This window comes from Dryobates pubescens, chromosome 4 (genome assembly GCF_014839835.1).
Source record: "Dryobates pubescens isolate bDryPub1 chromosome 4, bDryPub1.pri, whole genome shotgun sequence".
Lineage (NCBI taxonomy): Eukaryota > Metazoa > Chordata > Aves > Piciformes > Picidae > Dryobates > Dryobates pubescens.
The window spans coordinates 16,694,990-16,709,308 of NC_071615.1; the positions used below are offsets into that span (position 1 = coordinate 16,694,990).

The 14,319-nt window shown below is 62.7% G+C and overlaps 1 protein-coding gene across 1 annotated transcript; it reads left to right on the forward strand.

The window, feature by feature from the left end:
• Positions 1–4,421: 4,421 nt before the first annotated feature.
• LOC104298745 (glucagon receptor-like) lies at positions 4,422–8,824 on the forward strand. The gene is made up of 13 exons (XM_054161348.1): positions 4,422–4,578; positions 4,805–4,901; positions 5,219–5,326; positions 5,602–5,723; positions 5,823–5,929; positions 6,030–6,186; positions 6,798–6,957; positions 7,132–7,192; positions 7,378–7,447; positions 7,829–7,917; positions 8,103–8,241; positions 8,567–8,608; positions 8,753–8,824. The coding sequence occupies exons 1-13, from the start codon at positions 4,501–4,503 to the stop codon at positions 8,822–8,824; spliced, it is 1,302 nt and encodes a 433-aa protein (XP_054017323.1). The 5' UTR covers positions 4,422–4,500.
• Positions 8,825–14,319: the final 5,495 nt, after the last annotated feature.

Genomic DNA, 14,319 nt, shown 5'->3' on the forward strand with positions numbered 1-14,319 from the left:
TGGGCTCTGCTCCCAAGAACAAGCAACAGGATAAGAGGAAATGGCCTCAAGCTGCCCCAGGGCAGGTTTGGGTTGGCCATGAGGAACCATTTCTTCCTCAGAGATGGTTGTCCAGGCCTGTCCCAGGCTGCCCAGGGCAGTGGTGCAGTCCCCATCCCTGGAAGGATTGAAAAGCTGTGGGTCATGGTTTAGCAGTGGCTTGTCAGTGCTGGGTTAGTGGCTGGACTGGATGAGCCTAAAGCTCTCTTCCTACCAAAATGTTTCTGTGCTTTCTCATGGGCTTTGCAGGAAAGCAGCAGAGATGAGGTGTGACAGGCCAGCCCCATGGTGATGCCCTCCTTGGCTGCTGTGTTTTCCAGGACTTAAGCTGTTGCTCTGTGTCAGGGGGGACAGATCCACCCCAAACCACTGCCTGTAGAAAGAGGAAGTGCTCTGTGGCTGGGCAGTGCTTGAGGTCATTCATCTCCTGCACCAGGGCAAGAAACGACCTTGGTTCAGAGGCAGAAGAGCAGATTTCAAGGTGAGCATCTTGGTGCTCAGCTGGCTCTGCCCCCCACACCTGGGTGCACTTCTGCAGCCACCTTTAAGAGCCCCTTCTGCTGAGTAGAGCAACACTTTGCCTTCTGGTGTGCACCCCAGCTCACTCCAGACAGCCAGGTCCAGACCTGAGCAGCCACAGGCAGTGAGGTCCCTCCTCGGGGGGGCATTGCCATGCTGATGGGGTCCTCTGCATGGCAGGCTCCTCTGAGAAGCTCACTGAGTAACTGCAAGTCAGGATGTGCTGAGCACCGTTTCTGCTCTGCTGATGATTGCTGCAGGAGAAGCAAAGCAGTGAGGTGAGCAAGGCCCCCAGAGCACACAGGCAGGAGTTCCCCATCAGTAGTGGCTTCCTGGACATGTTTCTGCTGCTAAGCCTGGTAGCAGTCCCTGGAGAAAGGACTGGAGACACCACCCTGCATGTTGGCTGGTGCACACCTAGCCCATGGCAACACCCAGGGAGGATGCTCTCCTCTTCCTGAGCCCTCCTGCAGCTCTCAGGTACCACTCAGGAGCACTTTCTCCATCTCTGATGATTTATTAGCCTCCTTGGTGACAGCCACACAGCACAGCCAGCATCCCAAGCAGGACAGGAGCTGTAGGAGAGTGTGGGGGTGGTCTCAGAGGGTTTTACCCACTGCATGAGGAAGGGGTTTCAAGCAGCTGTGTCTCTTGCAGAGCTGCTGGAGCCAGGCTGAGCACAGATCCAAGGGCTAAAACCACCATCAGCTGCTGATGGGTGCCAGGATCACAGCCAGGAGGAGGGGAGCGCTGGTGGGGAATGCCCCTGCATCACCCCCAGATGCAGGGCAGCAGTGAGGGCTTGTCCTCATGAGGGACAGTGAGGGCTCTCCTGCCGGCAGGCAGCTCAGCCTGGGGGCATGGAGCACTGGGCTATGCCCCAGCCAAGCTGTCTGTGCCTACAACCAGCTCTGCAGCTCCCCACAGCTCAGGACCACAGAACCCTGGAATTGTTTGGGTTGGAAAAATCCAACCCCACCACGGCCACCAAACCATGGCCCCAAGTGCCATGGCCACACATTTCTGGAACAGCTCCAGGGATGGAGACTCCACCACCTCCCTGGGCAGCCTCTGCCAGTGCCAAGTGACCCTTTCAGCAAAGAAATTGTTCCTTGTGTCCAACCTAAACCTGCCCTGGGGCAGCTTGAGGCCATTGCCTCTTGTCCTGTCCCTCGCTCCTTGGGAGCAGAGCCCAAGCCCCAGCTGGCTGCAGCCTCCTCTCAGGGAGCTGCAGAGAGCAAGGAGGTCTCCCTCAGCCTCCTCTTCTCCAGGCTCAACCCCCCCAGCTCCCTCAGCTGCTCCTCCCCAGCCCTCTTCTCCTGCACCTGTAGGATGCAGCCCCCAGCTGAGCCACAAGCACTGCAGTCGCTATGGAGACCCTGCCTGAGGTGCATCAATATGGAGAGGAACTGCTTGTTCCTCACACCCCCAGGCAAAGCACCACTGAGTAAATCCCTTCCAGGGGGACCCTTGCCCCAGCACAGCTCCCACCAACCACACTGAGCCCTTTGAAGTTGGCAGGGACCACGTTGGGTGGTGGTAGCAGGGGATTTGTTGGAAGCATTGTGTGGACAAGAGGCAATGGCCTCAAGCTGCCCCAGGGCAGGTTTGGGTCGGCTATGAGGATCAACTTCTTCCCCTTGAGGGTTGTCCAGGCCTGGCCCAGGCTGCCCAGGGCAGTGGTGCAGTCTTGGAGGGGTTTCAGAGCTGTGTAGCTGTGGTGCTGAGGGCCATGGGCTGGTGATGCCCTGGCAGTGCTGGGTTAATGGCTGGGCTCTGATCTCAAAGGAAGTTTCCAGCTTCAGTGATTGTAAGATTTTATCCTCTGTAGGTGCCCCAGCACCCCATTATGGCAGGGGGCAGGATGTGACCCTGGGAGAGCCACCACCAGCTGCAGCCCCATAGCAGGGTGGTTTATGGCAGCAGCAGAGATGTCCCTTCCCCAGCTCCTCCTTCAGACAGGATGCTTTGTCCCCCCAGGATCAGGAGAGTGCAGGAGCTTTGTGACCCACTGAGCACCCTCCTTGCTCCATGTGTCTTTGCAGAGGCCAGCACAGAGCAGCTGAGATGCTGTGTCCCCACTTCCCCCATCCACACCAAAGCCACCCTGTGTCAATGTCAGCTCAGGCAAAGGCAGGACATGGCCAGCCACAGCCTGCCCACTGCTGCCCACTGCCTGCCCAGGGAGCAAGAGGCAGGACAAGAGGTGAAGGAGGAAGAGAAGAATCAGCTGTGTACCTGGGGTGACCAGCAGCTGTGGGGGGGAACCAGGCTGTGAGCAGCAGTGAGGCAGCAGCTACCCAGGAGCCCACCTGGAGCTCAGGCTGCAGGAGCCACTGAGCTCTGGTGAGCCTCAGTCTGCTGCTGGTGCTGCTGGGGACAAAGAGACCACAGCGGCAAAGCAAAGATCAAATGGCACCATCTGCAAGGGGCAGCTCAGGAGGGGGGAGGTACAGGAGGGGTGGTCTCCTGGGGGTGAGGCCATGGGGCAGCTGGGGAGGAAACCTGGCCAGTTCCACTGAGCTTGTCCCATGGCCGCTCGCTGCCCTCGTGGCCTCCCTGCTGTTGGGGGTGGCCAGCGGGACCTGTGCCATCAGCTGTGGCCCTGTGCTGAATCCAGCCTTGTCCCCAGGGCCACCTGCTCCTTGTGAGCAGGGGAGGGTGGCCCCAGGAGGGCTCTGCATGATGAGGAGCTGCCACCATGCTGGCACCCCACAGCCCAGGGGAGAGATACTGGGGAGCCAAACCTGGGAGGGGAAGGATGCTGGGGACAGTCTCTGGGGCTGCATGGGTGGGGAGGGGCTTGGGGTGGGCCACGTTCTTTTGAGGCTGAGGGGGTCAGGACCCACGTTTCCTGTGACCCACAGAGCTGGACCCTCATCCCTGGCACCATGTGAGGCAACTAGGAACCCACAGCATGGCTGGAACCCCATCCCTGTCCCCTTGAGACCCGTATGGGGACTCTCCAGGAGGGCTGGCCCGCACCTCTGTTCCTGTGTGACCCAGGCAGGGACCCTCCGCAGAACTGGACCCAGCCGGTGAGCACCGGCAGCAGTGGACCCACATCCTTGGCCAGAGTGATGCAACCAGGGACCCTGGGCAGGGCAGAACCCTCATCCCCATCCTCATGTTATGCAACCGGGACCACCTGTCAGGGGTGGACCCTCATCCCTCTCGCCTTGTGACCCAAGTGGGGCATCAGAGCAACGCTGGACCCTCACCCCGTCCCCATGTGATGCAGCGGGGGGCTCGGTGGGGGCCGTGCTGGAGCTCGGCGAGGATGGGAGCGGCGGGACCCAGCCTCCCGCCCCTTCTCCCGTTGCCCGTCGCGGGGGACCCGAGCCCGGGGGGCGGTGCCGCCCCCAAATCCCCAACCTCAGTCGGGGCACGGCGCTAGCTGGAGGCGGTCCCGCCGCAGACACCGCGGGATCGCTGCCGTGTTCGGGGCTCGGAGCTGGGGCTGCCGGGGATACCGATGCTGCGCAGGGTAAGCAGGCGGGGGGAGGCGGCAGCGCAGCCCGGGACCCCCGCGGTCCCTTCTGGAAGTGGGGGCACCCATGTGGTGCCAGCCGCCTGCGGGGTGGGCAGCGGTGTCACGGGGCTGTCCCAGCGGGTACCGGGATGGCTTTTGCTCCTCTGCCGCTCCAGCCGATGTTGAAGGCTCGGCCAAGGCGGGGGCCAGTCTGCTCCGGCTGCTCTGCTCAGTGCTCTCCAGGTTTTGGCTGCAACAGAGAAGTAACAGCCCAGGACGTGCCTGCAGCTGGCGCTTGCACCTCAGTTCTCCTCTGCTGCCCCGAGGAGCTCGTCTTCTCCACACCAGCGTGGGCACCTGGCAGAGCAGTGTCATCCTCAGTCCTCCACCTCTGACTCAGGACCCTGCTTTCCAGCTCAGCCCAGGACACTCCCTGGCACTGGAAACACTGGGCAGGGGCGGGAACAGCCATGAGGGACGTGGTGGGGTCCAGGTCCTGGCAGAGCCTCATCCATCTCTGCTGGATGTGCCTCTTCTCCTCTGTGCCGGTAAGGGACAAGCTGGGCTGGCCGCGGGGCAGTGGGGTTGGCACTACCAGGCTTTGGGAATGGGCTAGGTCCTGTCGTCACTGCCTGGTCCTGCCCATATCAAGGATGCCACAGGCAGCTGTTCACCGGGGGTGCAGGCAGCTGGACTGGGGAGCTGCTGGGCAGCAGGGTGGGGTGGGCAGAATGGCAGCTGGTCGGACTCTCTGACCCAGCTCTGGGCTTGCAGCACGGCGGGGCCGAGGTGCTGGAGAAGACCTTTGAGGAGTGGTTGCGGTACCGTGACGAGTGCCTGAGGAGGATGGCGAGCGAGCCCTACCCGGCAGGTACCCGCCTGTGCCCCAGCTCAGGCGTGGGGCTCAGAGCTGCGACAGCAGGGCCCGGCGCTGGGTCTGATCCCTCCTCCAGCACCACGCACCCTGGTCAGCTCCGGAGGGATGAGCCCGGGAACTGGCCCAGTGCCTTCGCATCTCAGATGGGACGCCCAGCGCTGAGATCTCCCCGGGGGGCTGAGGCTGGTGTGGGACACCAGGGTGATTCAGGGTGATGCCAGCCCCGCGGGGGGCCGGGATGGTGGGGAGGGATGTGGTGATACCAACAGCAGCTGACCATCGGCTTTTTCCCCTCTCCCTGCCCTGGGAAGGGCTCTTCTGCAACCGGACGTTCGACATGTACGCCTGCTGGCCCGACGGCAGCCCCGGCACCGCCGTCAACGTCTCCTGCCCCTTCTACCTGCCCTGGTTTGAGAAAGGTGCTGATGCCCCTCTGCGCCCTGCAGCTGGGAACCGGAGCGTGCGGGCTTGGGGAGGGGCTTGGGGGGCTCCCCTCTTGCCCGCTGCCAGGGGCAGAAAGACCTATGAGCAGACCTGGGGGTTAGGAGACGCATGGGACGTGGAGCAGAGCTGGCTCATACCCTGCAGAGCTTCCCTGGAGGGTCTCCGGGTCTGAACAGGGTCTGAGCCAGGATGCCAGGAGAAGAGTGGCTCGGGGAGCCCCAGGTGAGCTGTCGCTGCTCCCTGTCCGCAGTGAGGCACGGGCTGGTGAGCCGCCGCTGCGGCGCCGACGGGCAGTGGGTGACGGTGAACGGCAGCCAGCCCTGGCGCGACTACACCCAGTGCGAGGAGGAGCTGGAGGCCACCATGGAGGAGGTGAGTGCCCTGTCCGTGGGGGCAGGGACGCGCAGGGACACCACAGCCATGTGGTGGGCGCCGCTCCTCCGTGCTCAGCGGTGCGGTGCTTGCCCGCAGGAGGGTGCCCGGCGGCTGCTGGTGAGCTTCAAGGCGCTGTACAGCGTGGGGTATGCGCTGTCCCTCCTCGCTCTCATCTCTGCCCTGCTCGTCCTCACCCTCTGCAGGTAGGCGAGCCAGGGCAGGCACGGTCCTGCCCCTTGTGCCTCCCAGCCGGGGGCCCCCCTATCACCCACCCCGCTCCCCTGGCACCCTGGCTCTTGGCAGGAAGCTGCGCTGCACCAGGAACTACATCCACGCCAACCTCTTTGCCTCCTTCGGGCTGCGGGCAGCCTCGGTGCTGGTGAAGGATGCGCTGCTGGAGAGGCGCTGGGGCATGCAGGTGCTGCAGGTGGCTGACTGGGAGGCTCTGCTGAGCCACCAGGCAAGTCCTGCTCCGGGCAGCTGGGCTGGGCAGCTGGGCTGGGCAGCTGGGTGCTGGTGCCCAGGCAGCCTCAGGCACCCAGTGGGTGAGCTCTTGGAGTGGGTGTGCTGCCCAGGAACATGATGGATGAGGTTTTAGCAAGCACCTGGGGTGCCCATGCCCCATTGGTGAGCTCTTGGGGGGCCTGTGCATGCAGTGTCTGAGCTCTTGGGGTGTCCATGGTGCACATAGGCCTGATGGATGGTGCATGGAGGTCTCGGGGTTCTTATGCTGCCTGGGTGCACTCTAAGCAGGCTCTCAGAGGGGCTGCACCCTCAAGGGTGAGATCTTTGGGTGCTTGTACACCAAAGGACAAGCTCTTGGGGCACTCAAGCACCCAGCAGCTGAGCCTTTGGAGCGCCTCTGCTGCACATGCACCTGATGGATGAGCTCTTGGGGTGCTTATGCTGCTCTTGCACACTCTAGGCAAACTTTTGGGGTATCTGTGCACCCAGTGGGCCCACACAGCTGATGGACAAGCTCTTGGGGTGCTCATAGCCCCTTCAGGTGAGCTCTCGAGGTGCTGAGGCCCCACGGGCTCACAGCCGGCCCCATGGTGGTGTCCCCTGCAGGCGGCGCTGGGCTGCCGTGCAGCGCAGGTGCTGATGCAGTACTGCATCCTGGCCAACCACTACTGGTTCCTGGTGGAAGCTGTCTACCTCTACAAGCTGCTCATCGGGGCTGTCTTCTCCGAGAAGAATTACTACAGGCTCTACCTCTACCTGGGCTGGGGTAGGGGCCAGTGGGGGAGCGGCAGGGCTGGGGATGGTGACAATGAGTGCTGGGGCCCAAACTGGCCCTGGGAGGGGGTGGGGTGGGGCTGCCCCATGGTGTCCCCTGTCCCGAGGCTGGTTGCTGAGCCCAGGTGGGTGCTGGGGTTTACAGGCTGTGCTGGGTGACTTGCAGGGACCCCTGTGGTGTTCGTGGTGCCCTGGATGGCCGCCAAGTACCTGAAGGAGAACGTGGAGTGAGTGGGGAGGGCTGGGGGGGGTCCCAGCTGGATGCTCAGCCCCAGGCTGGGGGTTGGGCTCAGCTGGGGTGTGGGATGGAACCTGCTGTACGTCCCTGACCCTGCCTGCCAGGGCTGCACACCCCAGTGCTCATCCTGCAGTGGGCACAGGGTGCTGACGCCGCTCCCCGTGCCCCGGGCAGGTGCTGGGCGCTGAACCAGAACATGGCTTACTGGTGGATCATCCGCACCCCGATCCTGCTCGCCTCCCTGGTAGGGGCACGGCCAGCACCACGGCCTCCGGGACAGCAGCAGCTCAGCCCCTGGCTCCCGGGGTGGGGGGCGGCGACCCTCGGGAAGCTCCCAGTCGAGCCTGGGAGAGAGGGGCTGGCCCCAGGGCATCGTCTTTCAGGTTCTGGGGGTCCACACGGGGAGGTTATGCTGAGCCTCAGGGAATGGGCTTGGAGGTGGCATCTGATGCCAGCTTCCTAGCTGTGATTTTGGGATGGTGGGAGGGGTAAAAGGTAGCTCTGGGGACCAAGCACTGGTGGCAGTACGGGGGTTGTCACCTCCCACAGCCCCCAGGGGTGCCTGTCATGGGCAAGGGGTTGTTGTGAGGGGTGGGGGTGTCCCTGCACTGTCTCCCCCTCCCAGATCAACCTGCTGATCTTCATGAGGATCCTCAAGGTGATCCTGGCCAAGCTCCGTGCCAACCAGAAGGGCTACCCTGACTACAAGCTGCGGTGAGCCGGGGGGGAGGGGCGGCCGGCCCGGGGTCCTCCCTGCTCCTGGGACTGCACCAGCTCCATGCCCCCCTCCACACCACAAAATGACTCCTCTGAGGCGAACCAAGACGTTGTCCCTGCCTGCATCTGTGCCCCAGCCCTTCAGCACTCGCTGCCAGAGGGCTGCCCTTATCCTCTTCCAGGCTGGCCAAAGCCACCCTCACCCTGATCCCCCTCTTTGGCATCCACGAGGTCATCTTCATCTTCGCCACCGACGAGCAGACCTCGGGCGTCCTGCGCTACACCAAGGTGTTCTTCACCCTCTTCCTCAACTCCTTCCAGGTGAGGTGGCAGCAGGGCATGTCCTCCCCTGGGCACACCGTGGAGCAGGATCTGGGGCCAGGGGGAAGTCCCTCTGCCAGCTTGTTCTTCCCCTGAGCCCAGGCACAGGCTGGGGCACCAAGGCGGGGGACACAAAGTCTGCCGCCCCTGGTGCTGAGGAGGCATGATGGTGCTGAGGAGGCATGATGGTGCCTCCTGTGCTCTGGGGCAGCAGTGACAGGGGGATCTCAGCCCCCAAAGCACCCAGGAGTGGCCTGGGGTCACTAGGCTCATGCCAGCCATGAGAGCAGGGGTGGTGGGGCTCACTCCCCTGCTGTCCCTCCAGGGCTTCCTGGTGGCCGTGCTCTACTGCTTCGCCAACAAGGAGGTGAGTGCCTGCTGCAGCTCCTTCCTGCTGCTGGGGCTGGGCTCTGCTCTGCCTGGTGGCTTTGCCACCTCCCCCATTGCCTGCTCAGTCTGTAGGGAGTGCACAGCCAAAGCAGACCCCAGTGTCCCTCCCCCACCACGGCAGGTGAAGTCAGAGATGAGGAAGAAGTGGCAGCTCTGGAAGCTTGACCACCCAGTACTCTGCTGCACCCAGTGATGCAGCACCCAGCCCCACGCAGCCGTGGGAAGGGCTGCTGGCCCTGGTGGCCCAGCTGGAGGGCAGCAGAGCATGGGGAGCTGTGCTGCAGCAGCGCCCCCCCTGGGACAGCTGGCCTGGAACCACTGTCTCAGCTGTACCACCGTGAGAGCCCCAGAGCTGCAGGAGGGGATGTGCCCTGCTGTGGGGGTGGCAGGCACCCCCAGCTCTCACCAGACATCGCTGCAGCCTCAGAAGAGCCTCCCCTGGCCTGGATGAGATGCACCTGCTGCTTTCTACCACTGCCTGAACACCACCAGCTACCTCTGCTAGCATCCACCAGAGGAACAAACACTTCCTGCTGCACCTGGGCCATGCCAGCCCTGCTCCAGTTAAGGGCATCATCTCCACACTCCCAAGAGCTCTCCCACCACACACTGAGACCTCCCAGAGTCATCCTGGAAAGCTCCACTCCATGAATGGTGCTGCTCCTGCACCTCTCCACTCTCATCACTGATGTGGAACAAGGCACCACAGCATCTGGGTCACAACAACCCCATGAAGGCTCCAAGGCTTGGGGGCAGAGCGGTTGGACACTGCCCGGCAGAGCAAACACCTGGGGGTGTTGGTCATCAGCTGGCTGAACAGGAGCCAGGGAGTGCCCAGCTCAGCCACCAGCCTGGCCTGGAGCAGCATAGTGTGGGCAGCAGGAGCAGGGCAGGGATTATGCCCCTGGGCTGGGCACTGGGGAGGCCACAGCTGAGTGCTGGGTTCAGTTCTGGGCTCTCCAAGAACACTGAGGAGCTGGAGCAGGCCCAGAGAAGGGCAAGAGAGCTGGGGAAGGGTCTGGGGAAGAGGGCTGGGGAGGAGCAGCTGAGGGAGCTGGGGGGGTTGAGCCTGGAGAAGAGGAGGCTGAGGGAGACCTCCTTGCTCTCTGCAGCTCCCTGAGAGGAGGCTGCAGCCAGCTGGGGCTTGGGCTCTGCTCCCCAGGAACAAGGGACAGGGCAAGAGGCAATGGCCTCAAGCTGCCCCAGGGCAGGTTCAGGTTGGACATTAGAAGAAACTTCTTCCCTGGAAGGGTTCTCAGTGCCTGGCCCAGGCTGCCCAGGGGGGTGGCTGAATCCCCACCCCTGGAGGTGTTTCCCAGGGGCAGAGCTGTGGTGCTGAGGGCCATGGCTCAGCCCCAGCCTGGGCAGAGCTAGAGAAGGGTTGGCCTTGGTGATCTTGGAAAGCTTTTCCACTCAAGACCATTCTGTGGGTCGCAGTCGCTCTCTCCAGCTGCACCCAGCCAGGGGTTCTCCTCTCCAAGGCCCTCCTGTAGCAGATGCCCCTGAGCCCCCTTCACAGGGAGCAAGAGCAGAGGCAGCACAGGTGGCATCTCCCTCACCCCCAGGCACTGCTGTGTGATCAGGGCAGTCACTGCTGCTTCTCTGGTGGCAGGGAACAGCCACAGGGCAGTGGAGGCCTGGGGAGCATCAGCTGGCTGGGAGCTGAGCCTGACCTGCCCCTTGGCAGCAGGGAGAGCTGTGAATGGCCTGGCAGGGAGCACACATGGCTCCAGAAGAGCTGTGCTGGCCACAGACTGGGTGTTTGTGGGCCCAGCTAGTGCACAGCTGCTGATGTTTGCTGCCCAGCTGTACCTCCTGGCCGAGCAGCCTGAGGCCCCCCCCAGCCCCACATCTACACCTCTGCAAGCCAAGCACCCAGGCCATGGGGGGGGTTGGTGACACTTGGCTGTGTGCACCTGGCTCAAGGGCTGCTCCTGCTGCCAAGAGCCCAAGCAGCAGCAGATGCCACCCCCTCCCTTTCCCACCCCCCCAGCCCCTAGCTCCTTCCTTCAGCAGCAGGCCAGACCCACTGCCCCAGGCTGCTGCTCCACAACATGAGCTTTGCCTGGCCAAAAGCTCCCTCCAGGAGGGAGGAGGCAGTCACTCCTGCTCTCTGTGGCATGCAGGGGGGCATGGGTGGTTCTCCAGCCCCAGCCCCTTTGCCTGGAGGCTGAGGGAACCTCTTCCAGATGCAGCAGCTCCAAGTGGGTTGCCTTGAGCACAGAAAGGAGCTGCCCAGGGAGGTGGTTGAGGCTCCATCTCTGGAGACACCCAAGATCAGCCTGGCTGTGTCCCTGGGCAGCCTGCTCTAGTTCGAAGTGTCCCTGCTGCCTGCAGGGGGCTGGACAGGATGCCCTTGGAGGCTCCCTTCCAGCCCAGGGCAGTCTGTGAAAGAGGCTGCAGCAGGCTGGGCTGGGCTGGGCTGAGGGCTGGGGAGCCAGAGAGGAGCCCTGCTGCCTGTGACACCCCTTGGCAGAGGAAGCTTCTTTTCAGGTGTTAATAAAGTTTATTTTTCAGCAGATCTCGTGGCTCCTGTCTGCTCCAAGGGTGGGAAGCAGCTCTTGGGCACACAGGGGTCTGCAGCTGTGTGTGCAGAGGCACAGACCTGCACTGGAGCACCACGACCCCACTCACAGGGACCCACAGCCCCCACAGGGACCTGCCAGGAGCTGCCACCCAGTGAGCCCTGGCCAGGCTGGAGAGCTGGGCAAAGGGGAAACTCAGGGGGCTCAGCAAGTGTAGGGTCCTGCAGCTGGGCAGGAACAACCTCCTGCAGCAGGACAGGTGAGGGGGGAACCTGCTGGGAAGCAGCTCCTTGGAGAAGGACCTGGGAGTGCTGAGGGACAAGTTGCCCATGAGCCAGAAATGTGCCCTGATGGCCAAGAAGGCAAATAGGGTCCGGGGGGACATGAAGAGTGCAGCCAGCAGGGCAAGGAGGGTTTGCTTCTGCTTATACTCTGCCCTGGTGAGGCCAGCTGGAGTCCTGGTCCCAGCTCTGGGCTCCCCAGTACAGGAGAGCCAGAGATCTGCTGGAGAGAGTCCAGGGCAGGCTGCAGAGCTGCTGAGGGGCCTGGAGCAGCTCTGGGAGCAGCAAAGGCTGAGAGCCCTGGGGCTGAGAGCCTGCAGAAGAGCAGCCCCAGAGGGCAGCTGAGCAATACTCAGCAAGAGCTAAAGGAGCTGTGGGGGGCAAGAGGCTGGGGCCAGGCTCTGCTGAGTGCTGCCCAGGGCCAGCACAAGGGGCAAGGGGCAGGAAGTGGCAGGCAGGAGGTTGGAGCTGAGCAGGAGGAGAAAGTTGTTTGGGGTGAGGCTGCTGGAGGCCTGGAGCAGGCTGCCCAGAGAGGTTGTGGAGTGTCCTGGTGTGGAGAGCTTCCAACCCCCCCTGGGTACTGTGCTGCTGGGCAAGCTGCTGTGGATGCCCTGCTGGAGCAGGGCTTGGGCTGGGGGAGCTCCAGAGCTCCCTTCCAGCCCCAGGCTGCTGGGGTTCTATTACAGGATACTCCAGGAAGACAGCAGCAAACCACCACAAAATCCCAGAGGAGCTCTGGTACCACCCAGGCACTGAGCAAGGGAGCAGGCAGCTTTCCTGGAGGGGAGCTGGGTGCTGCTCTGCCCTGGCTGCTGCATACCTGGGGCACTGCTGCAGAGCTGCTGCCCAAGTTGCAAGAGGTCACTGGCCAGAAGACTGCTCCTCTTTTTGATCCAAACTCATCTCCCTGATCATCTCCAAAGTGCTGCCAAGGACCTTGACTCAGAGCCAGGGCAGTGCTCCCCTGGCAGCCTCTGACTGCACACTGACCAGCAGCAGGGCTGCTGTAGGAACAGCAGGACTGAGGGGGCAGGGCTCTGAGAGGGACTCTGCCTCACTCCTGCATGGCCAAGCCCCCTCTGAGCTTAACTTTAGTTGAGACTACAGAGTGCCAGCATGGCAGGGCTGGCAGGGACCTCTGGAGATCATCCAGTCCAAGCCTCTGCTAAAGCAGGGCAAACAAGTTCAGATGAAGCTCCTGGGTTCCAGGTTGTGGCTGTTTGGTGCACCAGGAGAGCAGAATGAGGCTTTCATGTGGCCCTCTTCATGGCTTTGTGAGAGCTGCTGGTGCCCTCTTGACTGCTCAGGGCAGACCAGAGCTTTGCTGAAGGTTTTCAGGAGCAGCAACAGCTCACAGGAGGCTGGGAGCAGAGCTGGGCAGAGGCTCAGGCCTGCAGCCCAAGAGGAAAGCCTCAGCATATAGCTCAATGAGGCCTAGCTTCCTTTCTGAGCTGCTGCAGACAACTTCTGCCACAGCTGGGACCTTGTGGAGGCTTTTGTTGCCCCTGCTCTGCAAGCCTTGGCTGCAGGAGCTCCCACACCACCTCCCCAGCTGTCACGTCCCAGAGCAGCCAGGCAGGGCTGGGAAGCTGCAGGGGAGGCAGCCTCAGAGGCCTCAGCCTGTGAGCCCCTGGCAGAGGCAGCTGGACAGCACTGGCTGTGCTCCTGCTGCTCCTGAAGGAGTCAGGGAGCTGCTCCATGCCCCCACACAGCTCCCTCCACACAAACCCACACAGCAGGGACAGGTTCTGGGCTTTATTGGATCATCCAGGTCAGCAGATGCTCTTCTCTTGGGCCAGCTTGCCTCAGGGGAGCACCAGAGGCCCTGCTCCAGCAGTGACCACCACTTGGAGTCCCCCACACCAGGGCTTTGCCTGCTCAGGGCAGCACTACCCCCTCCCCCCTCCTGAAACCAGGGCTCCTCCAGCACCTTCAAAGCCTTTCCCTCTGGGCCCCTGCAGCACTTCTCTCTGGGCTCTCCTTTTCCTTCCTACTGCTGCATCTCACCCCCCCCCAGCATTACAGCCTATGCTGTACCCTACCCCCCCAGACCCCTTCTTCCACCCTAGGACCCAGCCAAGCCTGCCCCAAGCCTTTCTTCCCTGCACAGCTCACCCAGCTCTGGGGGCCCTGCTGGGCCAGGACCTCCTCTGCTCCCCAGGTGCTCCCAGGCCCCCTCACTTGGGCTTTTGGGGTGGGCTAACCCTAACCCTAACCCTTCCCCTTTCCCCACAGCTGCCTTGCCTTACATTCAATCTGGGCTTCCCAGGGGCCAGCAGCCCTGTGAGGCAGCACCAAGGAACAAGATGGTCTCTAAGGTCCATCCAGCCCCAGCTATTCCAAGGCTGAGGGGAGGGCAGCTGCCTTGGCATTCTCCACCCCCGCTCCAGCAACAGAGAAGGAAGGACCAAGCCCCAGCTACTCTTCCCAGCACAGTCTCAATGCTCTGGGAAGCTTTCACAGCTGCTGCTTTAGGATTGGCTTCACCTCCTCACAAGTGAGGCTGCAGCCTCCCCCAGCCCTGCCCCACTGCCTGCTGCAGAGCCAGGCCAGGTGCCCAGGCCCCTGGCACCTGCTGAGGATGGAAAACTGAGATGGAGGCAAGGTTAAACAGGAGCAGGAAGGAGCACAGGCTCACAGCTGCCTCAGTGCTGTCCCCAGGAGGCACAGCAGCTGTGGGGGACAGCCAAGGAAGAGGGCCCTGCTGCAGAGCAGCTGTCAGGGCTGTGTGGCTTGGGGCAGCTGGCAGAAGCTCCAAGGATGAAGCCAGACAGGTCTCTCTGTTTTGGCATCTGCCATCAAGGTGCAAAGCTCAGAGTTTCTGCCTCTGCTCAAAGGGACTTTCCCAGACTCCAGGCCACCACTCAGAGCTCAGGGTTTGC